General features: G+C 39.9%; 1 protein-coding gene and 1 long non-coding RNA gene across 10 annotated transcripts in view; one reads left to right on the plus strand and one right to left on the minus strand.

The window, feature by feature from the left end:
* The window catches only part of AP4E1 (adaptor related protein complex 4 subunit epsilon 1), a 92,237-nt gene extending 84,158 nt beyond the window's left edge, over nt 1-8,079 (minus strand). For 7 of the 9 annotated variants that reach the window (XM_082450081.1, XM_082450078.1, XM_082450080.1 and 4 more), the window contains exons 1-3: nt 7,920-8,079; nt 6,084-6,155; nt 3,001-3,124 (exon numbers count right to left, since the gene is read on the minus strand). In XM_082450081.1, coding sequence (XP_082306207.1) covers nt 3,001-3,124; nt 6,084-6,155; nt 7,920-8,069 — 346 coding nt within the window. In that variant the 5' untranslated portion in view covers nt 8,070-8,079. Of the gene's footprint in view, nt 1-3,000; nt 3,125-6,083; nt 6,156-7,919 lie in introns of those variants that run through there. The other 2 variants (XM_082450079.1, XM_082450083.1) reach the window with 2 other exon arrangements.
* Nucleotides 8,080-8,263: 184 nt separating this feature from the next.
* Nucleotides 8,264-25,623, plus strand: part of LOC309655213 — a 79,590-nt gene continuing 62,230 nt past the window's right edge. The window contains exons 1-2 of the long non-coding RNA XR_014260655.1: nt 8,264-8,376; nt 11,645-11,758. This is a non-coding gene — a long non-coding RNA (uncharacterized lncRNA). The remainder of the gene's footprint in view (nt 8,377-11,644; nt 11,759-25,623) is intronic.

Genomic DNA, 25,623 nt, shown 5'->3' on the forward strand with positions numbered 1-25,623 from the left:
CATTGTTTTTCATTCTTCTCAATTCTTCCAGCCTTTTTATTAGCAATTCTAGTGTTAGCTACCCCTATTACTATCCAGCATCCATACTGTGTCTGTTGGGGAAGATGGGAAAACTGTTAAAAAAATTTCCTGTTCTCATAACCAAGGAGTAGCAGCATGACCCACTGCAACATCTTCACTGAAGGTCAGAGGAGCAGAGCTATCACTCCCACAATCAGGAGAGAGAAAAAAGAACAAACCAGGACCAGGAAAGAGAAAAACCCTAGACAGCATTTAAAGCAGAAATTAGGTCTTATCAGATTACATCTGTTCAGCTAAGATATCACCCCCTCTCAAGTCACCAATATCAAGATACAAGAAGATCAACAAACTAATCCAAAGACCACCTCAAAACCTTATGAAATCTTAATTCTATCTGTTTAAAAGAATATCCTGTTTTGACAATCAGGGAAAACAAGGAAACTGTTTTGATAATCAGGAAACAGGGAAAAAGATATTCTGTGATTCAAAAAATTTAAAAGGTTTCAGGAAAACAAAGAAAAACAACGATTAGAGAATACATTTGATATGACTAAGAGTGAGGTACAGGATAGGAATACAGGCTTTGACTCATAGAAACTTGGGTTTATATTCTAGCTTCACCATTTAGTAGCTCTATGACCTTGGAAAATTGACTTGACCTTTCTGAGCTTCAGTTTTCTCCTCTGTCAAACGAAATATCATCTCACAAGATAAAGCACCTAACATAATTCCTGACTTAGTGGGTACTGAGATTTATTTACTCAACAGTATTCATGTGAAAAATAAGAATGCATTATCCATCAGAGAAAGCACTAAGCCTTAGAAATCTCAGGAGAGTAGATGAGGCAATGGTACTGGAGTAAAGGCATAAAAAATTTAAATGCTATCTTAAAAAAAACTTCCACTCATTAGCACACATAAAGAATATCTGATACCCACAGACACGTCTTTCTAGGTGTCAATAAAATACTTTCCTAATGAAGATCATGAATCTCAATAAAAATGACTGTGAGGTTTCCTTAGTCACTGTAACTATGAAATAACCCACATACAAGGTCCTTCACTGAACATTATTTATTAGAGCAAAAAATAAAAACAACCCATATATCCACCAAGAGGGACCTCGTTGAAAATACTACGGTACATCCATCCGTCCACTGAAAACTATGCAATTGTATAAAAGTATAAAGATGTCAAAACAAGATGCGGAATAATCTCTGTAGCATGCTATCTTCTGTGTAAGAGAGAGTATTTGAGTGTGTACCCATGAATTTGCTTGTTTTTTCAAAATGAAACAATGGAAAGATTAATCAGAAGCTAAAGAAAATAGTTACCCATGGGGTAAGGGGCAAAGCCGGTAGAGGGGTTAGAGATAAACATGAAATTTCTCTGACTATACCTTTTTATCAGGTCTTAACTTTTGGACCATGTACACATGTAATTTTTACATATTTTAAAAATAGGGCTTCCCTGGTGGCACAGTGGTTGGGAGTCTGCCTGCTAATGCAGGGGACACAGGTTCCGGCCCTGGTCTGGGAATATCCCACACGCCGCAGAGCGGCTAGGCCCGTGAGCCACAACTGCTGAGCCTGCGCGTCGGGAGCCTGTGCTCCGCAACGGGGGAGGCCACGATAGTGAGAGGCCCGCGCACCGTGATGAAGAGTGGCCCCCGCTTGCCACAACTAGAGAAAGCCCTCGCACAGAAACGAAGACCCAACACAGCCATAAATAAATAAATAAATAAATAAAAATTGAAAAAAAAAAAATTTAGGGAATTCCCTGGCAATCCAGTGGTTAGGACTCAGTGCTTCCACTGCCACGGCCTGGGTTCAACCCCTGGTCGGGGAACTAAGATCCCGCAAGCCGCGTGGCATGGCCAAAAAAACCAATAAAATAATAAAAATAAATAAAAATAAAATTTAATTGAAAATGGAAAAATTACATGAAAGTCTAAAAAGCAAAATATAGCAACAGATGTACAAAGTATAGACTATCTATTGTTTTCAAAATTTCCTGCTGTTAGGGATCTCAGAATTAGTTTGGAAAAGACATGAAAAGACAAACACCGTAAGACAACAGGTGGTAGGAGCCACCTGAGAGATCACAGAAGAGTTAAAACTTGGTTTGGAATACAGAAAGGGAGAGACAAGATGCCAGAGGACACTCTACTTGGACGGAAGAATGTAACAAATCTAGAAGACAAAAGAGTATTTTTGGTGGAGTGAGATTCAACAAGTGGAACAGTGTGTTCATATAGCCTCAGAGTCTTTACCAAGATATCTCCCACGCCGTACCCATCACCTGACAGCACAGGTCAATATAACTTGAGAAGAATGTTGGTCCCTGACAACACGACACTATCAACTTCTTCGAATAAAGAACATGTTCTACTCCTATATTATTCTAAAGTGCTTCCTTCTTAAGTTTCTGATATAAAGCTGTACGTATATGAATACAAGATTTAAGTCCTTGTTTTCCTAATAGACTTAAAGGTTGATTACAGAAATAAAATTTTTTAAAAGGTACCTCAAATCCTCATAGTTAACAATTGTGAAACTAGGAGCAGGATACCGAAAATTATTCAAGTCAATTTCAGTTTTATCTATAAAAAAATCATCCCTTATCATTAAACTGATGAGGTTAGACAGACTTTTTAAGATCAGCTTTACTGAGGTATAATTTACATATAAGAAAATTCACCCTTTTAAGTACATAGTTCAATGAGTTTTGACAAAGTCATCTAACCACCATCACAAGAACAGGCAATTTTTCATCCTTTCTATAACTCCAAAACGCTATGAATCAGGAAAACTGATTCCATTTTTAGACTGTGAGTTTTTGAAGCATTATCTTTTAAAGCTTTGGAAATCACAAGGCAGTGTTCTAAAACCATACTACACACCTGCCATCATTCACTTTATATAATAGCCAGAACTTTAAGGACAACATTAAGTGCAAGAGTCTTAAACACATACATACCTACTCTTTTTTCTAAAAGGTTTCCTTGTTGTGCCAACTTGATTGCATGAATGTAACCAAAGGAAGCATCATATCCAAGCATTTCACAATATATAAGTCTCACCATACATTCCTTCATCATTTTCTGAAAAACAAAATATCCAGTAACAGTATAAATAAATAGAATGCTTTGACTTTTTTTTTTTAGTATGCTGTAATCATTTAATAGGAGAAGTCTTTAATCCTGGCACTGAAGAAATAACATATATAAATTAATCACCCAAAGTCAGACTTTATAAATAAAGAGTTTCTCCCAAATTTAACTACCAACAGTACACATTTTAGTAAAATTATCTCAATATTTTGTTACTGGCAACAATACAAAATAAATCAAATGTAGCTATTTCTAATTCTAGGTGTCCCTCGCGTAAAATTTGGTTATAATGTGAGACACGTGGTCCTCAGACAAAATTTCACTCGTGATACTCTAACGTGGCTTCTAGAATGTAGCACATCATTTTAATATACTTTGTCAAATGAACGCATCCATAGAGCTCCCACAAATTGGTAATAATTTCTGTAATGAAAATATTTTTCACATTTAAAGACCAAATTGCACCTGGAGTTTCTTCAGAATTACTGTGCTATATTATAATAGGCGACAGTTTGTTTTATAAGCATTACTTTTTCAACAATTCTCACAACTATTATGATTTCATTAATGGTATAATCATTCCAATATTTAACCTAACTGGATCTTTCAATATTTATAACAGGAGCTAATAACTTATTTTAAGAGATTCTATAAATCTGTTTTATTAGTATGAGAATATCTGTATCAATATTTATAGCAAATTTTAATCAAAAATTTAAAATATAAATGTGTTTCAAAATAAGAAAAGCTCAGACTATTTTAATATCTAAAAATTAATTAGGGTTAATATATTACAGGATTACTGAATCACAAAGTGCTTAAAAAACAGTAAAATAAAATGTTTTAAAGTAAGAATAACATTTATATTTCATATATATTATATACAGAGAGTAGATTTTATATATATATATATATATACATGTAAATATGAAGAGTTTAAAAATAAACCACAGGAAAATCTTAAGGGAATAATGTTTAATGATTTAATTTAGGTCACTTGTGTTTAATAAAAGTTAATCCATCAGCACATTAATTAAAACTACTAAACACTGAGAAAACAAGCTTAAAGTATACTGGAAGCCTCTTCAAAGGCTTCTACATCAATGAGGAGTGAAAGTATTCATTTAAGCCATTAAGTATCAACCTTGATTTTGTAACATTTTATCTCATAGCTTTTCAAAAGTCATTATGGAGTTTGTTTAAGTAAAATTCTATTGCATACATTATTATTCTCTTACTTTTGGAGAAGAAAATGCTTTTCCCAATGCAGGAATTCACTCTAGAAAATTTCTTTAACAAATTATAATCCAACTTCTACATGACCACCTCAGGGACAGACTATTCTGTAAAGTATGCCCAGAGTTGGATGGCCATAAATATTACAAAATCTTCCTTCAAACTCTGGCTCCCTAACTTCTACCTACTTATCTAAATTCTGTCAACACCAGGTTTATGTCTGGTAACATGAAAACTGTATTTACTGATGCCAATTATAGGAAATGGAAATCAAACTAAATGTAAAGAGAGAAGCTATTTCTCTGTAACATTTCTATCAAGTATCATAACACACAGTGATTTTATACATACACATAAAAATATATACATATCTATGCATACACATACATATACACATACAGACACAGATCACATTAACTATGTTTTGAGTTTCATTTGTTCACATATTATTATGACCATAAAAGGAAATATATACATTCTCTCAGACTTTACAAGTGTTATTCACATACATAATCATGTATTCATGCAAAATGATCACCGCAATATTTTTATTAGAAGAGTATTCCACAGCAACTTACACAAAGAAGGCACTCACAAAATATTTGCTGAATAAACGTTGCTTGAAAAAATCTCATTATCTGAAACAACATAAAAATTAAAAGGAAAAAAAAGTAGGCCTTAATCTAACTATGTAGGGACAGTCCCACAGTCCCACAGTGGTCTGCATATGGTGGTCACAGCTTAAATAGTTGCTGGATGAATGCTGTTTGAAAATCAAATTATATGGAACCAAGTTTTTTAAAAACTAGATCCTGATTTAGCTATTGTGCAATATACTCAGTTTTACAGCAAGAAAATCACTTTTCTACCTTGTCAGCCAACCTATATTCCAAGATATAACAGTAAAATGAGAGATTTACAATATATCAATTCAGGTCTGAAAACACTATTTTATTTTTTACTTTTTAAAAAAATTTTTTGGCTGCGTTGGGTCTTCGTTGCTGTGCGCGGGCTTTCTCTAGTTGCAGCGAGCAGGGGCTGCTCTTCGATGTGGTGCACAGGCTTCTCTTGTTGCGGAGCACAGGCTCTAGGTGCGCAGGCTTCAGTAGCTGCAGACACGGGCTCAGTAGTTGCAGCACGTGGACCCTAGAGCACGTGGGCTCAGTAGTTGCGGTGCGCAGGCTCTAAGGCATGCGGGCTTCAGTAGCTGTGGCGCATGGGCTCAGTAGTTGTGGCTCACAGGCTCTAGAGCGTAGGCTCAGCAGTTGTGGCGCACGGGCTTAGCTGCTCCGTGGCATGTGGGAGCCTCCCAGACCAGGGATGGAAGCCATGTCCCCTGCATTGACAGGCGGACTCCCAACCACTGAGCCACCTGTGAAGTCCCCTGAAAATACTATTTTAAATGATGTGTCCTAACCTTCTCCCAGTGCACAACATTAAAACAATAAGATCAGCCTTGGGGGTCTCAGGAGTCCTACATTTATGTAACTATCATCATGTTGGCATTGAACTGACATTAGTCAAGCAAGTCTTGCTCTGGTGCAGCCAGTCAGCAATAAAAGGCTAAAGTTAATGTCTGACTTGTTACCATCCATAACTGATTTTGACTGTGATAAATTAGATTTTAGCAACTGATCAATTAATGCCACTATTGAGTCCACAGTGGACCAGATTTCAAATTCAAAACGTGCTGGCACTGACTATGCAAACTTACCAGAGTTGTATTAGGAGCAGAAACAGTTGCTTTCAGATTATTCAGTTCCTGCTGGATTAATTTCTCTTCCTCCTGAAAAAATGAAAATATTTGAATGCATGAATAACCACCTTTTTAAACTCTAACAGTATTTTTAAAGGGAAAAATATAACTTATAATATTTTCAATAAAAAAGAAACATTATTTTAAAGGAGAGTTACAAAAATTATGCACTTAAGATTTGCCTACAGGCATTTCTCCAACCCTCAGAATCATTCCTGGAAAGAATAAATATTTTCATGCTAACTCACCATTCCTCTTTTTTTCACTCAGTTACTGTCCCCTTAAGGACGGGTTAGCAGAAAATGGTTTTTAAAAAAAATTAACAGTGGAGAGAAAGTAGAAAAGCAATTCTTTATGTAGTGGCCCAGAATAAGGTTCTCACACCTTCTCCTTCTTCATGGAATACAGAAACAGGGTAAGAAGGCAGAAACAGAAACTGTTCTTCTTCCCTTAAACTATATTCTTCTTCCCTATCCTTTTTTCCTTATTCCTTGCATCCTTTCCCTCACTTCCCATCTCTCTCTCACACACACAGAATAAATACACTGATATGGTTACTTTTACTGTCTGCATTGTATTTCACCTCCTTAAGCACTTGAAAATTGGCCCCAATTTTGACAAATATCATGCTATCTTTAAATTACACATTGAATTAGCAGATGCCCATTAGGTGACTAACCAAGAACTAACAATGCTAGTGAAGTACTGCTACATTTAGATACCTTATGTACGGTTTCAAACTGCAGTTTAAAACCAAAAGTATTTTATTTCATTCAGCCACCTCATAAAAACGAGCAAAGGACAAAATTTTAAGACAAGCAATATCAAGTCTACAAATAATTGTTTTCTGTGATTTTTGAATGTGAAGCTGATCCTCCCCAGTACAACATCATCTTATTTCAGTTTAAAAAAGAACGTTTTTAAACGCTCAGAGCATTTTGAAGAAAAACTTTGTCTTTTCTTCTCTCCTGACACATATTTCATTGTATACTGCTTACAGCTGTCTTAAGCCCAAGATGAAGGAACAATTCCTTGGGAAAAGGAAATGTGTTTTACACTGTTTCTTTAGGGTCTAACACATAGTCTCTTCCACAAATATCTTTTGAACAGATTTTGACCTACCATATGATCTTTTTTTAAGATACTAAATCCCTGAAGCTTTGAAAAGTCTGTGGGAACTTAAAAACTTCCATTATAACTGCTCGTTTTCAAAGCCCATCTGAGGCAGAGACTTACTCAGCAAATACTGCATTTAGGGAGAATTATGCTTTTTCTTTGCCCAATCCGTAGGTCTAACCTAAGAATCTCAAGCTCCCCAAACATACTGAACAACAGGTTCAAATGGCAGGGTCTATTCTAGTGTATGACATCTAGCAGTTGAAAGAACCGGGAGACAGAAAGAACCCGAGTGCGAAAGAAACTTTTTAGGAGAATAATGCTGACACTTCCATGGCACCTGGTAGTTTCACACGCTCGATGTCTCATCTAACTCTCGAAACAACCTATGAAATGTGTACTGGTACTCTGTTACGTCAACGTTCAAAAAACACACGGAGGCTCAAAGATTAAAGATATCTGCCCCAGATAATAATGAGTCAGTGTCAGGGCCAACCGTGGAAACCCGGCCTCCCAGTTGTCAGTCCGGGCAGCAAAGTGACGCTTCCGGACAGACGCCAGGACCGACAGACACACACGCCTCACGGCCAGCCCCGGAGGCTCGCCGCCGGACCGGAGCCTCCCAGCGAGGGGGCCTCCCCGAGGCGCCCCTGACCTCCCGGCCCAGAGAACACCTACGTGCTTGGAGGTGAGCGCGGTGATGCCGCGGACCAGGCCTCCCAGTCGGGAGGAGAAGGACGCCTTGGCGGCCGCGGGCCCGCTAGCCGACTGGTTCTGCAAGAAGAGTCCCGGCAGCGCCGTCAGCGTCTTCTCCACAATGTCGCTCATCGCCGCCGCCGCCGCCACCCGCCCTCCGGTCTCCGCCCGGCCTCATGCCCAGGACCTGCCCCGCCGCCTCCCCGGCCTCCGTAGGCACTTCCTGTTTGTTTGAAAAAGAAATCTTTATTCGCGTCCCGCGCGGACAAGCACAGTGTCGTTCTAGAGAGACACCGCCGGAGGGCGCGAGAGTCCGCGAGCGAAAGACCGCGCGCCAAGCCTGCGCGGACGTGGTCCTCCTGTGGTGGAGTAGAAGGGCCGGACGCTCCCGGTTTCGATGGCAACCCCTGCGTCCCGAGCTTCTCTGGGTCCTCCTGAGGTAGCCGCTGCCGTCCGTCCCTCTTACACTTCGGCCGCAAAAGTCTCCCTTTCCCTTTGGCCGCCTCCGCGCTGCCCGAGACCGCACGGGGAGGTGGCCATTCCTGGCCCTCTCTCGGCAGCCTCTCACTGACTGGGGGACCACCGGCAATCCACCCACCTCCGTCGGCCGCACTCGGAGGAGCGGAATCGATGCTGGGCCCCGGCGCCACGCGCGGCCCTGGCCCTGGCGGTGCCGGGGACCCTGGTGGTGTTGAATGAGGGCGCGGCTGCCCTGTGGACTCATCCTACCGGGTTCAGCGCCCGCCGCGTACGGGGGACTCTTGGCCACTGTCCCTTCCCCTCCGCCCCCCTTCTGGGGTTTGGGGAGGCAGCCAGGAAGGGGAAGTGGTCGGTTGGCCACCCCCGCGCCCCCCAGACCCCCTGCTCCTGCCCAGCAGGTCACAGTCCTATCCTCTCACAACGCTCTGTTTTTTGTTTTTTTTTTTTTTTTTAGTTGTTTTGTTTGTTTTTTTATACTGCAGGTTCTTATTAGGCATTAATTTTATACACATCAGTGTATACATGTCAATCCCAATCGCCCAATTCAGCACACCACCATCCCCACCTCACCGCAGTTTTCCCCCCTTGGTGTCCATATGTCCATTCTCTACATCTGTGTCTCAACTTCTGCCCTGCAAACCGGCTCATCTGTACCATTTTTCTAGGTTCCACATACATGCATTAATATATGATATTTGTTTTTCTCTTTCTGACTTACTTCACTCTGTATGACAGTCTCTAGATCCAGCCACGTCTCAACAAATGACTCAATTTCGTTCCTTTTTATGGCTGAGTAATATTCCATTGTATATATGTACCACAACTTCTTTATCCATTCGTCTGTTGATGGGCATTTAGGTTGCTTCCATGACCTGGCTATTGTAAATAGTGCTGCAATGAACATTCGGGTGCATGTGTCTTTTTGAATTACGGTTTTCTCTGGGTATATGCCCAGTAGTGGGATTGCTGGGTCATATGGTAATTCTATTTTTAGTTTTTTAAGGAACCTCCATATTGTTCTCCATAGTGGCTGTATCAATTTACATTCCCACCAACAGTGCAAGAGGGTTCCCTTTTCTCCACACCCTGTCCAGCATTTGTTGTTTGTAGATTTTCTGATGATGCCCATTCTGACTGGTGTGAGGTGATACCTCATTGTAGTTTTGATTTGCATTTCTCTAATAATTAGTGATGTTGAGCATCTTTTCATGTGCTTCGTGGCCGTCTGTATGTCTTCTTTGGAGAAATGTCTATTTAGGTCTTCTAAATGGTAGAGACTGACTGTTGCTGTGGCGGTCAGACAACGCTCTGTTCTTTTCCATTCTAGAACGGATGGCAGTTGCCACTACATAAATATGTATCTCCCTGTCTTTTTCATTGCTGTCACCTCAGCTTCCATCTAGAACAGAATCTAGTGCAGTGCTTTTGAGAATGTGGTCTGGTGAGTTCTGAAGGAGACCCTAACAAAGGATCCAGGAAGTCAAAATTATATTCATAATATTACTTAAACGTTATTTGTTGTTTTCACTCTCATCCTCTCCAGAGCGTATAGAGAAGTTTTCAAGAGGATAGAGGACTTAGAACCTCTCAACTGACTGATGAAGTGTGTGCTTGAGTACTATTGTATTTTATAGATTCGTCTAATGTTTAGGGTATAAGTGCGTTTTCAGAGATTAACTCAGTTTGTCCTCAGTACTTCTAGTGTGTTCTTACAAGCTATCTTCATGATGAAATAAAAATTCATATTTTAAGGCAAGACGAGAAATTTAGACATAAAATTTTTCTCCGCCCACTTGGGCCTCCTCTCTCCCCTCTAGTGTTCATTGTGCATCTGCATCACGCATTAACCAGACTTCCCCAATGGCAGAAGTATCTGCTCAGCTGTAAAGACCAATTTTTCTTCTTCTGGCACCAGCCATGTAACTCTTTGAAGATAACATTCATTTCTCAATCCTGTAAGGGGTCACGATGCTCCACCACTCACCTTGTATGTGCAGACAACTTTGGTGAACTTTATGTACAATGCCAGTATATCATTTCCCTTAAAGATAGCGGGTGGTGCACAACAGGCTGGTCAGGTGACCTGGGGAGATGCTGGGCCACACCTAGTGGAAGTTCTTTGCTTAAATATTTACTTAGAACGTTACTTGTATTCCACATATTTTATAAGATTATTGTTTTTTTGCATCACCAAATGTGTGGCTGAGCCTCAGATAAAATTAATGATGATTAGGTGATTTGAAACTATTGGTCAAATATATAGTCCTATAAGATCAATGATCTTAATAGTGTAACTCCAAATATGGGAAGAAGCAACAAGAGGGAACCGTTTCCTGGACCGTAACAGACTAGTAAGACAGGCAGTCCAGAGGCTTTTGATTACTGTTAACAGGGCCTAGTCCAGTAATAGCACAGTGAGGGGCATATCAATGAAATCCTTGCCTGGCCTGGGAATGAGCATTCCTAACACTATGGGCCAAATTGGTCATGAAATGACTCCCAAACCTTAGTCAAAAGTAAGACCAAAAGGGAAGGGATTGTAAAATAAAGAATGTTACCTATCATCCAGTTATACAAAAATCAAGTCATTAGCCACTGCAGTTGCTGACCTACAATATACTCTGAAAAGAATTCAGCATGAGGCACTTTGTGCTCTGGAAAACTGACAGAACTGGCCCTCAGATAGTTAGATATTTTTAGGAGAAAATTTTATGAACCCAGCATCTTCTTATACTTAGAAATGCACTAAAACCCTTAACTAATATATCTGTTTCTCGCAAATAGCACTAACCTTCTACCAAGGTGAATGAATGCTTGATTGCACATACCCCTATGCCAAAGTCACATATACTACTGGCCTCCCCCTCTACCTCTTCAGAATAGTTCTCAGACCTCTCTGAGAGACTGTCTCCCAGGTTGTAATCCTCAGTTGGCTCGAATAAAAATTTCCATTTCTCCCTAAGAAAGAATTTTGTCGACATTCATTTATACCCTATCTCTCCGCATTTAATCATCCAATAAATGGTATCTTGAAATCCCTAAATTCTCCTTGTGCCTATGTAGAAACACAAGAAAAAAGTTCATTTTGTTTACTTGTTTTGCAAGAATATTTTTAATTTATTGAAAACTGTTCTAAATATTTAAATTTTATCTAAAACTGTTATTTTTTAGAATTTAATCTTTTATTCTAAAATAAAATTTTGTTTATAATTTTTTTTTAATTTTAGATTCTTTCATTGACTCACAAGAGGGAGATTAGAAGACCTGCTTTCTCAATCTCCCACATCTAAAGATGCTGAAAAAGATGATATTGACATCAATATCAGAGGATTCTGACTCAGGTAAAGGGAATAATCTGGGTGAAACTGTAAATAAGAAAGGAAAATGTGACAAAAGCTTATTTCTTTTCCTTGACGTTAGAGAAGTTAATGATTTACCTTATTTTGTCTTATTCAACAGAATATTTTCAAGCACTATTATGGTGCCAGGTAGGTTGAGGCATCATTTTGAGACCAATCATTCAGAGTTTAAAGAAAAGGGAATTGAATATTTTAAAAATGATAACCTCTTTAAAAGCCAAAGCTTTTTTTGTTACCACTTTTCAAAGTAGAAATGAAAAACCAACTGAAGCATTTTACAGGTTAAATTATTGTATTGCACTGGCTGGAGAAGGGCATACGATAGCTGAGAGACTAATAAAGCCTGTACGTTACTGAGTGAATGTCTGCTAGACAAAAAATCAGTCAAAGAAATCATGGCAGTGCTGTTTTCCAAAGATGCAGTAACTCACCAAATTAGAAATTCCGTTGCAAACATAAAGACTGTGTGCATATCCTCTCTGCAGAATTATACTGTCTTTAAGATGGACAAAAATTATATAATTATAGATGTAGCTAGTCTTGTTGCTTTGCTTGTATCTGTCAGGTGGCAGCACCAGCTAATACTTGAAGATCTATATAAATGCCTGGCAATAAACTAAAGTGATGCTGAAATAAAACATTGTACAATTTTTTTTTATCTCATAGTTTATTCTGGAACAACTGTGCTGATATTTGCACTAATTGTATAAAAGCAATACTGGGCAAAACTGCTGGCACCTTGGCACAAATCAAGGCAGAGGCTCCCAACTGTACTCTTCACCACTGACACTCACATTTAAAAAAAAAAAAAAAAAAGCCAGTTTCTCAAAAGAATATCTTTAATGAAGCAGTAAGAATTTTTAATTTTATTAAATATCAACCCTTGAGTACATTTCTTTTAAATACTGTGTGTGACAAAATGGGGAGGACACATAAAGCAGTTCTGACACGTAACCAAGGTTTCTCAAGGAAAAGCACTGGTGCAGTTTGACTTGAAAGCTGAACCATCCACTTTTCTTCATGGAATACAATTTTAATTGAAATAATGATTAACAAACAATGGCTTTCTTGAAAATGAGCAGTGAGTCTGTCGCCTCAAGAAAAATAACTGACAGTATTCATTACCACTAATAAAATTCAAACTTTCAAGAGTAAATTGGAATTTTGAAAAATGTGTATCTGCTACCAGGAGTCTGATCATCTCTAATATGTAAGAACTGTTCTGACAAGATCAGTGGTGATATTAATGAATGTTATTTTTTGATAGTGTATAATTAAAAGTGTCAGTATTCAGAAGATCTGTATAACTCAATGAAACAATATTTTCCAAATGATCAATGCATGATGTTATAAAATTATGCATGGACTGAAGATCTATTTAAAATGAATATAGACCAATGATTTTAATGTAACCCTATACAAAAAGTTCACTGATATATTTTAAAATTGCAACAAACCTTTAAGAAACTACTGCTTGTTGAGTTTTGGTATGGTATCAAAGAAGAATATCCACAATTATTTGAAAAGGCTATTAAAATACTCTTTTTTCCTGAACTACATATCTGTGTGAGACCAGGTTTTCTTCATAAACTTCAAACAACATACCAACCTGTGGTAGGCTGACACTGTCTCCCAAGGATATGGTCATATCCTAATCTTTGGACTTTGTGAATGTTATCTTATATAGTAAAACTTGCACAGATGTGATTAAATTAAGGATCTTGCAATAAAGAAGTTATCCTGGATTATCCCAGTGGGCCCTAAGTGCCATCATAAATGTTGTTATAAGAGAGAGCCAGGGCTTCCCTGGTGGTGCAGTGGTTGAGAGTCTGCCTGCCAATGCAAGGGACACGGGTTCGAGCCCTGGCCCGGGAAGATCCCACATGCCGCGGAGCAACTAAGCCCGTGCACCACAACTGCTGAGCCTGAGCTCTAGAGCCCGCAAGCCACAACTACTGAGCCCACGTGCCACAACTATTGAAGCCTGCGCGACTAGAGTCCGTGCTCCGCAACAAGAGAAGCCAGCACAATGAGAAGCCCCTGCACCACAACGAAGAGTAGCCCCCACTCACCGCAACTAGAGAAAGCCTGCGTGCCGCAACGAAGACCCAACGCAGCCCAAAAATAAACAAATAAATAAATTTATAGAAAAAGAAAACAAAAAAGAGAGGTAGAGGGAGATTAGCCACCACACACAAAAGAGGAGAAATTGATGTAAAGACAGAGGCAGAGATTGGAACAAGTAGTCACAAATAATGCCAGCAGCCACCAGAAGCTGGAAGAGGCAGGAATGAATTTTCCTCTCGAGCTTCCAGAGGGAGTGCTTCCCTGAGCACACCTTGATTTCTGCCCAGTGAGACCGATGTTGAACTTCTGGCCTCCAAAACTATAAGGGATTACATTTCTGTTGTTTTGAGCCACCAAGGTAATTTGTTACAGCAGCCCCAGGAAACTATTGCAAACCCCAAAGTGATAGATTAAATGCAAAACCAAGCATGCGAGATTCCAGCTGTCTTATATTAAGCCTAACATAAAGAGATTTGTAGATTTGTAAAACAATGCTACTTCTCTCACTTTTTTCATTTTGAATATATAGTTGTTTTTTATTTTTTTTATGTTAACATGTAATAGGTTTACTGTTCCTATTTTAAAATCAATAGCTTAGATTTTTCTCAGTTTTACTTTGTTAATTCAGTAAATATCTATAGATATAACCCATGTAAACAAAAGCTTTGGGGGGGCCTCAATAATTTTTAAGCATATAGAAGGGTCCTGAAACCAAAATGTTTGAAAACTGCTTATCTAGTACATAGTAGGTGCTCAATTATTTGTTGAAATAATCATTATATTTATAATTCAGTCACAACAATCAATATATGAGTATAGGCCAGTGAACAGCAAGAGTTTAGGGGTAGGGTGATGGTTGCAAGGGAAGAAGACAAAAGAGTTCTCAGAAAAAGAAATTGGGGGGGAAAAATACAAAATTATCTCCAATTGACCAGGTTATGAAGGAATAATTGCTGAAACAACAACCAGAGCTTCCTACCCTGTGGCCCAGGCACAAAGATTGAATACCCACCAATTCCTTCTATTCCTCCTCTAACTTTTACCTCCCGAAACTAAAACTTGAAAGTAGAGCTAAGAAACAAATGTTGAAAGCCCAGAAGTGAAATGCCCATTGGGAGAAGCTACAGAGCTATATGGCAGGCCCTGCTAAGATTTAGAATTATAAGATGTGGAAACTGAAAGAATATTTGGAGTTCCTCTGTACATCCAATCAGCTAATTTTGTAGAAAAGGATACTGATACTTAGATTTTGGAAGCCACTTGACCAAGGTCACACAACCTTAGGGGTAGAACTGAAATTACAGCCCTAAATCTAGATTCTGAGCCTGGAACATTTCACCTGTACTTTCATGGTATTGACAGTGAAGAGGTTGTCTGTGGCTTCCTGTTCTGAGACTCTGGCTCCAAGTCCTACCCTAAAATGTAGGGGATATGGATGTTCTTTTTTAAGCTTGTAAATTTAGACTGTATATTTTTTCTGTAAATATGGGCTCTTCTTTCTCCTTTTCCCATCTCTACCTCTGTCCCAGGTAATTTCACTCAGAATGACATACTGTCACAGGGATTGAACCTATTAAATTAAACCCTCAAGAACTGGATTTTCTTTGTCTCTTCTTCCAGTCAGGGAGGAAGGTGGCTCTCACTGAGCTGAAAATAGGGCAGAGAAGTGACTCAGTGCATTTTAAGAAGGTGCAGTAGTCCTAGGACAGTAAAGGGCAAACTAGTTTATTCCGCTACGGGAACAAACAGGGCTGTCTAAGCAGGGGTGTCTCACCTGAAAATACATACAGATGTGTGAAGGGGTGATAAGTATTTTTCTCCAGTACATTTCCTCAGCTTCCTTTTTTAAAACTTTTATTTTGAATAGATGTTAAATTCAGTTTATTCAAAATTCAACAATGTACAAAAAGTTATACTCAGAAAAGTCTTCCTCCCTTCCCATTCCCCAGCCATCCACTTCCCTTCAATAGAAACAACTGCTATGATCTATTTCTTCAGAAATATTTTATACATAAACATTAGCTTTCACTTTGAAAGCCTTAGATTCCACCCCTGTGCCCACAGAGAATTCAGCCCACTTATTTTCAGAGTTTATCTCTAGGGAATCATTGCTTCATCTAACATTTTTCCAAAAATTCCTGCCCTCAGTTGATGGGACTGTTGAAGACAGACAACAGTTGTTCATGCTCTCTTACTCAAAGGTTTCCAGGCTGTCCCAGGAATGTGCATGGGAACCACCTGATAGAGGAATTACAGGACACACACATACCCACGGCCCCAGTTCTCACCCTCTATCCTTGGCCAGACTCTCACCTAGGCTCTAAGTCATTCATCCCATTCCCAACCCCCTCAACTTCTAAACTCCATTTAGCTTTCTTCGTCCTCTTGCTCTTTGCATTTAACATTTGTCAGTGTTTTCCCTGCAAAGCCCTTGTGAGCTCTCACCAATAATTCTGATTTCCCACTCAAGCTAAATTGCTTCCATTTACCCCTGATAACATGCTTAAAACATCCCCATTGCTCCATTTCCCCTGCCATCTTGCTTTACTATCTCATCTTTGTCCTGGATTATTATAAAAATCTTTTAATTAGTCACGCACCACCACCAATTTCTTCTCTTTTCAGCTAATCCTTCAGAGAGAGCATTCTATTTCAGAATCTGACCATATTATTCTCAGTTCAAAATAGTCTGATGGATAAATTGCAAACTCCTTATTGGGGGATCTAGACCTTGATAACTTTCCCATTGCCCACCTCTCTAACCTCTTTTCCTGCAAGGCTTAGGTTAGCATTTTTTGTTGTTGTTTTAGGGATATTGAGCTGTCGATAGTTCCATGAACATGCCGCACTTTTAACTCCTCATGTTTTTGCACATGCTGACTGTTTGGAATATCCTTCTACTCTTTACTTAACTGGAAAATTGCTATTTATCCTTTAAAACAGAACTCAGGCATCACTTCCTCTATGAAGCCTTCCCTGCCCCATGTTTGTACCTTATACAACCTCTACTAAAATTGAATTGAAATGATCTATTTTTATGTCTCTCTCCCCTATTAGAACTGAACCCTCAGGGATAGAGAGCATGTTTTTATTATTCTCAATTCTAGAACAGAATCTGTATCTATCGTCATGGAAAGATATTCATGGTACATTGATATAACACCAAAAATATAGTAAAAAATTAACACAGGAATTAAAATGGGATACAAAAAATATTTATTAAACATAACAAAAGACAATAACATACACTCTATCCTAGAGACTAGTCCATCTGCACTTAAGAAGAATGTGTATTCTGCTGTTGTTGGGTACAGTGTTCTATATATGTCTGTTAGTTCTAATTGGTATATAGGGTTGTTCAAGGCCTATATTTCATTATAAATCTGTCTGGTTTTTTTATGCACTATTGAAAGTGGATATTGAAGTCTCCATCTATTATTGTAGCACTGTATTTCTCTTTTCAATTTTGTCAATTTTTCTTTCTGTTGATAGGTAGGAGATATAAGTGAATGGATAGATATTCCATGTTCATGGATTGGAAAGAATCAATATTGTTACGATTGCAGTTCTCCCCAAATTGATCTATAGACTGTATGCAAAACCTTAGCAACCTTTCTGGCACAAGCAGACAAGCTGATCCTAAATTTTATATAGAATATCCAAAACAATTTTGAAAAAGAAGAACAAAGCTGGATGACTTAAAATAGCCAGTTTCAAAACTTACTGTAAACCTACAGTAATCAAGAGAGTGTGATATTGGCATAAAGATAGGCATATATATTAATGGAACAGTATTGAGAGTCAGGAATAAATTCTTACATTTGTGGTCAATTGATTTTCTTCCTTTCTTTCTTTCTTTCTTTCTTTCTTTCTTTCTTTCTTTCTTTCTTTCTTTCTTTCTTTCTTTCTTATTTTTGGCTGCATTGGTCTTTGTTGCTGCTCAGGCTTTCACTAGTTGCAGCGAGCAGGGGCTACTTTTCATTGTGGTGCACGGGCTTCTTATTGCAGTGGCTTCTCTTGTTGCAGAGCACGGGCTCTAGGTGCACGGGCTTCAGTAGTTCTGGCACGCTGGCTCAGTAGTTGTGGCTCGCAGGCTCTAGAGCGCAGGCTCAGTAGTTGTGGCACACGGGCTTAGTTGCTCCACGGCATGTGGTATCTTCCCGGACCAGGGATCGAAGCTGTGTCCCCTGCATTGGCAGGCGGCTTCTTAACCACTGCGGCACCAGTGAAGTCCCCATCAATTGATTTTCAATGAAGTAGCCAAAACAGTTCAATAGAGAAGGGACAATCTTTTCAGCAAATGATGCTGGGACAATTTGATATCCATATGCAAAAAAAAAGTTAACTTAGACCTTTATCTCACACTATACACAAAAATTAATTCAAAATGGATCTTACACCTAAATATAAATGTAAAACTATAAAAGTTCTAGAAGAAAACGTAAGATAAAATCTTCATGATCTTAGGCTAGGCAGAGTTTTTGTTTGTTTGTTTGTTTGTGTTTTAATTTATTTATTTTTGGCTGTGTTGGGTCTTCGTTGCTGCGCACGGCCTTTCTCTAGTTGTGGCAAGTGGGGGCTACTCTTCGTTGCGGTGCGCGGGCTTCTTATTGCGGTGGCTTCTCTTGTTGCAGAGCACGGGCTCTAGGGGCACAGGCTCAGTAGTTGTGGCTTGCGGGCTCTAGAGCACAGGCTCAGTAGTTGTGGCACACGGGCTTAGTTGCTCTGTGGCATGTGGGATCTTCCCGGACCAGGGCTCGAACCCATGTCCCCTGCATTGGCAGGCAGATTCTTAACCACTGCGCCACCAAGGAAGTCCCAGAGTTCCTAAATATGACATCAAAAGCACAATCCACAAAAGAAAAATTTGATAAATTGGACCTTATCAAAATGAAAACTTGTGTGCTTCAAAAGATAATATTAATAAGTTGAAAAGACAAGATATAGGCTGAGAGAAAATATTACAAATTGTATATCTGATAAAGGACTAGTATCTAAAATATACAAAGAACTCTTATAACTTAGTAATAAGAAGACTAATAATCCAATTTAAAAATAGGGGAAATATTAGAATGCACATTTCACCAAAGAGGATACATGAATGGGTAAAAGGCACTTAAAAAAGATATCAACACTATTAGTCATTAGATGAATGCAAATTAAAACCGCAATACGATAGCATTACATACCCACTAGAGCTATAATCAAAAGGACAGACAATACCAAGTGGTAGACAAGATGTGGGGAAATCTTCATGTATTTGTTGGTAGGAAAGTAAAATGGAAGAGCCACATTGTAAAACAGATTTATAGTTTTTTTTAATAAGCTAAACAAGTTTCCCAGAAATTCTACCCAAGAGAAATGAAAATGTATGTTCACACAAAGACTTATACATAAATGTTCATAGCGGCATTATTCATAATAGCCAAAAGCTGGAAGCAACCCAAATGTCCATAAACTGATGATAGATAAACAAAATGTAATATATCTATACAATGGACCATTTTTCATCCATGAAAAGAAATGAAGGGACTTCCCTGGTGGCTCAGTGGGTAAGACTCCGTGCTCCCAATGGTGGGGGCCCAGGTTCAATCCCTGGTCAGGGAATTAGATTCCGCATACATGCCAAAACAAGAGTTCGCATGCTGCAACTAAAGAAGCCCGCATACCGCAACTAAGAAGTCCACATGCTGCAACGAAGATCCCTTGTGCCGCAACTAAGACCTGGCGCAGCCATAAATACATAAATAAATAAACAAATATTTTAAAATAAATAAATAATATATTAAAAAGAAAAAAATGAAGCACATGCTGTGTGGATGAGCCTCTAATACATTGTGCTCAGTAAAAGAAGCCAGTTACAAAACACTATATATTGTATGATTCCATTTATATGATATGATCAGAAAAGGCAAATCTGTAGAGCCAGAAATCAGATCAGCAGTTGCCTGAAACTGGAGGTGAAATTGACTGCAAATACTCATGAGGGAACTTTATGGGGTGTTGGAAATGTTCTAAATCTAGGTTGTAACAGTGGTTGCACAGCACTATAAATTTACTAAAAATCATTGACTGTACACTATTATAAGTGAATAATGGGTGAATTTTATGGTATGTAAGTTATATCCCAATAAAAGTGTAAAATATTTAAATGAATGTTAGAAATGCTCATTTATTATTGATTCACAGTTTGCTGCAGGATCTTTCTGGGACTTAGTGACCAGAGATGCATGTCAAATGGAAAGAAAGAATTTGTTAGAGAAATGAATATATTGAGGAGGGCCTATAGGGAGTGGCCAGAGAAAAAGTTCAAGAGAGCAGCCTCGAGAACGGCCAAAAGTTAGTCAGGAAACGCTCCACACTGAGAGGCAAGGCCTAGAAAAGGAGACATGATGGGTAGAGTTCTGGTGACTGCAATAGTGGGGATTTAGGCAACTTTAAAGAACACCCTCATGCCCAAGGGGGCACCAGAAGAGCAAGTCCCAGTTGTGACTGCAGACATTCTCAGCTGAGGGAGGGCACTCTCTTGGGTTCATTCAAAACCCCACCCAGGTTCTTCAGAGACCAGTACTCTCAATTTCCTTTCATTTTCTTTCTTGGGAGGAAGGGGGAATTTGCCTGAAGGTGGCTTCCTTTTAAGTCTGAAAATGGGGCAGGAAGAGCCAGCTGAGGCCCTGTGACTCTCTCCAGGAGAGAGGCAACTGTTATAGCCAAAAGAAACTGCCCTTAGAGGAGCTTTTTCAGAATGACACATACTATTTTCTTCCTCTCCCTCTGTGACTCAGATTCATATTTCACACAGACCTTTGCCTATGTTTTCTTTCCTCTGCCTTGACTGCTAGCCAGCAGACTGTGTCCACAGTGTTTTCCCACTCCTGTTCCCTAGTCTGAATCAGCCTGGTGAAAACATTAGCTGGAAGAGATCTGTGTTTACCAGGTAAATTCCTCTAAAACAAATAAATTTGCAATGAAAATCTTTATTTAACCAAGAGTCCTCCACAGCACAGCTTATGCCTAACCTAATTCAAGCCACAGTCAATGAAACAAAATTCTAATCCATACCGTGTATTTGGACAGTCCAATGGAGCTTACTTGTAAAAAGATTTGACCTGTAGTACTTTCTTTTCCCCAAGGAGCTTGAGAAATAAGTAGAGGCAAAAACAGAGCCCCTTCGTACTTGGAGAGTATTTTCCCACAGATACTTGTTTTAAAAATCCAGTTCCCAGGAAACCCTTGTAAGGACTTTTCCCGATAGTCTACCAGATCCTGGACAAGAAAAAGAGATAGACTCTAGATTCAATAAGCAGGATCTTCTCAGAAGGAAACCATGGGAACTTTTTCAATCTTCAAGGAGGCTCTAATCCAAAGCACTGTAGAAAATGGTCAAGAGATCAGAAATGAATCAAGGTGAAGGAAACAAAAGTAGCATTCCAAAGAGGTGATAATATACTATCACCTGAGGTGGTATTAATCACCTAAAGAGGCCTGAGGCTGTACTAATATACTAATGAGAGTCAAATCTTTAAAAACACTGTACCTAGATCATATGAGAGAATTCATTACATCAATTGTTCCTACTGCTAAGAGCAAGATATTCCTCAAAGGGCATTATTGTGGAGGGAGGTCATTCTCTCCCTCTCCCAGGTCCATAAAATAGAATCTCCACTTCTTCAAAATTGTGAAAGACATTTGCCTTCCTGATAGTTCCCTCTCAGTTCTCCCCAGGGCAGGAGGGACTCAGCTGACTGGGCCACTAGGGAAGGAACTGAGCACACTCGGCCCCTTCTTCATCTTCTCCTGGGACTAGCCTGCCCGCCAGACAGGTGCCTCCAGCCCTGAGCCCCCGCACACATGCATCCATCCCTGCCTCCCCAGAAGGTCTAAGGGGCAAGTGTCAGGAAGTCTGGTTGTAAGCCCTGACCTGTGGGGCTCTTGCACTGTGACCTTACCCTATCAAAGCTAAAGCTTCTATCTCCATGTCTGTTTTTCATAAGGTTCTGAGCACAGAGGGGGTAAGAGTTGCAGTTTATTGGCCTCTTCAAAGGCCCCATATTAAGACTTTAAGGAGCCCTGCCACTGAAGAGTTTAAAAACCAGCGAATAACCCAAAGAAATGACTTTAGCAGGAGACTAAATTCACCATATGCCCTTGAGCAAGAGCTGAGCTCCTCAGTCGGGAAGGGAGCCACCTCTTCCAGAAGAGGATGCAGCATGAGGGAGTTGCACATGGGACAGTGAGGAAGCAGAGAGAGCTTCTCAGGAGCCGGAAGAGGGGAGACTGACGTCACTGCGATCCCCTCGTGTCTGAGGTGTGAAGTGGTGGCAAGACTCATGAATTGGGACGCAGAAAACTTGTGTGGAAGTCCCAGCTCTTATCAAATGTGCAGCCTTTACTATTTTGAGCCTTAGTTTCCACATTTTTAATGAGCATAAATATCATTCCCACCTACCCTGTAGGGTTACTTTGAGAAATACATTATGTCGTGTATGTGAATGTTCATGTACACTGGAAAGCATGTTAGATATATAAGGCAGCATGAAAAAAATAGTGAGGACAAGGTACTTGAAGATATTTTGGGGTGGAAGTGCTGGTATTTTCCATTTGCTCTTCCAGATCCACTCTCCATTCTCATCTGTATCCTAGAGGCTGAACTTCCTGAATTGCATCAATGGGTTCCCTTGTCTTTTGGCTGCTGGTTGAGTTTCATCAATGAGGAGAAACAGAAGAGACTGGAGAGGGGGCTATTCAGCTGCTTGGATTAGACTCCCCTGGTCTCCTCCCTGCTGGTTCTCCTCAGGTTGGCTGCATCTCTCTATGGAGGGCACAGCTAGAATCAAACTGCCTTCTCCACACAGTTTTCTCCCCAGACCAGCAGCTTTGCCATCACCTGGGAATTTGTGAAAAATACAAATACTCCAGTCCTACGCCAAACCTACTGAGGCAGAAACTCCAGGGGTAGGCCCAGCAATCTATGTTTAACAAGCCCTCCAAGTAATTCATACACAGTTTGACAACCACTGCTGTAACTAACTGCTCTTTTTTTTCTCTCTCACAGCTACTAACCCTGCGATACTGTCCAGTCCTTTGTTGTTTTCCCCGAAACTCTGTTTACCTTTGTAAATAGTCCTTTTACTATACTCTTCTCAAATTACTCATTTTGAATATGCCATGGTTTCCTGCAGGACCCTAACAATGTCAACAAGGGGCTTCCTGGGATCCAAAAAATAAGACAGCTAACTGCTTTGTCCTCTGCCTGTGAAAAGGACAGGCCCACTGACCAAGCTGAAAGAAAAAAACCTGCGATGGGATAGCCAAGTAAGGAGATCTAGTTACAGATCACCCCAAAATCCTTTAGGCAAAAGCTTGCAGTGGATCTCTGTGTTTCAGGAAATGTTTGTCTGGTAAACTAAGAAATGATGTAATATCCTTGTGAGACATATGACTAAAATCTGAGGTTTTTGTGTAGGCTTGGTCTGTAATGTTGGTTTCTACCAAGGGCTTTAGTCTGAAGAGGGAAAATGCTAAAATAAGTTGCTACTTGCAAAAGGAAGCTGCTGGTATTTCTTTCCTTTGGCCTGGGCCAAAGCTATAGCGAGCTAAATTCGTACCATTTATTTTTCATCCAATATGAAAGTCGTATAGACCAAGACATAACATTTGAGCACCAATAGAGAATAAACAAGTTCAAAGGGTCAGTCTGACTAGAATGTATAATGCCTAAGACAAAGGGAGACTGTTTCTAGGTGTTTGTTTCCTCAGGTCTCTTGTCACAAGGAGTCACCTTGTTTCCAGGGCATAAATCCAAGGCAGAAATATTCAACAGAGGTCAGGAAGGTAACCTTGAGTAAAACTGAGAAGCCCCACTCCAGCAAGTCATTTCCTTTGGAAATGTAAAGGTTAGTAAGCCTGGAATCAGGATAAGAAAGAGGCTTCGGGAAAACTTAGCCCAAAGTGCTAAACTAACACAGGTTTTTCTTGCCTTTATGGAATGAATCTATTGCTTTTCCTACAAATGAAGAAACTGGTTTTCAAAGTAGCATCTCTTATTTATGCTTTATAAATTTGGCCAGTAATAACTGGACCCTAAAAAATGGCGAGTCAGGCTAAGCTTGTCTTCAAATTTTGTCTTTAATTCACTTTTTTTTTTTTTTAAAGTATTCATCTTTGGCAACTCACTTTTTATTTGTTTTTGTTATTTATTTATTTATTTATTTATTTTGGCTGTGTTGGGTCTTCGTTTCTGTGTGAGGGCTTTCTTTAGTTGCGACAAGCGGGGGCCCCTCTTCATCGCGGTGCGCGGGCCTCTCACTATCGCGGCCTCTTTTGTTGCGGAGCACAGGCTCCAGACGCGCAGGCTCAGCAGCTGTGGCTCACAGGCCCACTTGCTCCGCGGCATGTGGGACCTTCCCAGACCAGGGCTCGAACCCGTGTCCCCTGCATTGGCAGGCAGACTCTGAACCACTACGCCACCCGGGAAGCCCCTTTAATTCACTTTTTAAAAACAATTCCCCTCCATCTCTCCTTCCCTTCTCCCTTTTCCCCCCTCTCCTGCCCCAGAGATCCATGGTATCCTCAAGCTGTAACTGTCTGTTCACAGCCCACCACTTGAACAACCTTCCCAGGTTTTCCCCTCTTTGAGCTTTTCCAGAGCACACTCAGAATTTAAAGGAACAGGGCCCTATCCCTCAGGGCCTAATGCAGATGATGGTTATCTAATTACCACTGGGTAAGAGATTGCTTGGTAACCCTCTTGCCTGAGGCAGCTACCAGAGTGAACAGGAACATAAGGCCCTGCCAATCAGTAGCTGTGTGATCTTGGGAAAGTTACAAAGAAAGATGCAAAGAATCATAGATTCTTGGGGTTGAAAGGGATCAGTGCTTGAATACATAGTCTAATACCTTACAGAGGTTTTATCCACCTTCTATTTAATGTTCTACTGAAAATAACTTCTATCATTTATTGAGCATCTCCTATGGGCCAAGGCCGGAGCTAGGCATTTGTATATATTGTCACTAATCCTGAAAATAACCCAGCAAGGTAGTTAGCACTAGCCCCATTTTACAAATATGAAACTGAGACTTGATAGGGTGACTTAGTTAGTCCAAGTAAGTGGCAAAGCCAGGGTTCGTACCTATTGCAGTTGGCCTGGATGTCAGTGCTCATTCCACTTGACTGTATGATCTTCTAAGAGATCCCATTCTAACCCTATAACAGAAGCATACTTTATTTTTTTTTAATATTTTATTTATTTGGTGCACCAGGTCTTAGTTGCGGCTTGCAGGCTCCTTAGTTGCGGCTTGCTGGCTCCTTAGTTGTGACATGCGAACTCTTAGTTGCAGCATGCATGTGGGACCTAGTTCCCTGACTAGGGATCGAACCCAGGGCCCCTACATTGGGAGCGTAGAGTCTTATCCACTGTGCCACCAGGGAAGTCCCTGAAGCATACTTTATAATGAGCTGAATTTGTCTTCCTCTACCTCCCACCCACCTTCACCTCCAAGTTCTACCCCTCTGGGTATAGCAAAGTTGTCTTCCTCTTCTACATGCCACTCCTTCAGGTATTTGAAGACTACAGACTACTGACCATCCTGAAAAGATTCAACCTTTCCTCCTATGAAAGTTTAAAATCCCTTCACTCTCCTACTGATTCCTCTTCAGTTCGTCTATGTCCCATAAATTAACAACAAAAACCTGAAGCTTAATATATGTACAGAAAAGTGCACAGGTTATATGTACACAGTGCAATTAATTTTTACAGAGTCACTCCTTGATCAAGCAA

This window comes from Balaenoptera physalus (genome assembly GCF_965194825.1).
Source record: "Balaenoptera physalus genome assembly, chromosome: 2".
Taxonomy (NCBI): Eukaryota; Metazoa; Chordata; class Mammalia; order Artiodactyla; family Balaenopteridae; genus Balaenoptera; species Balaenoptera physalus.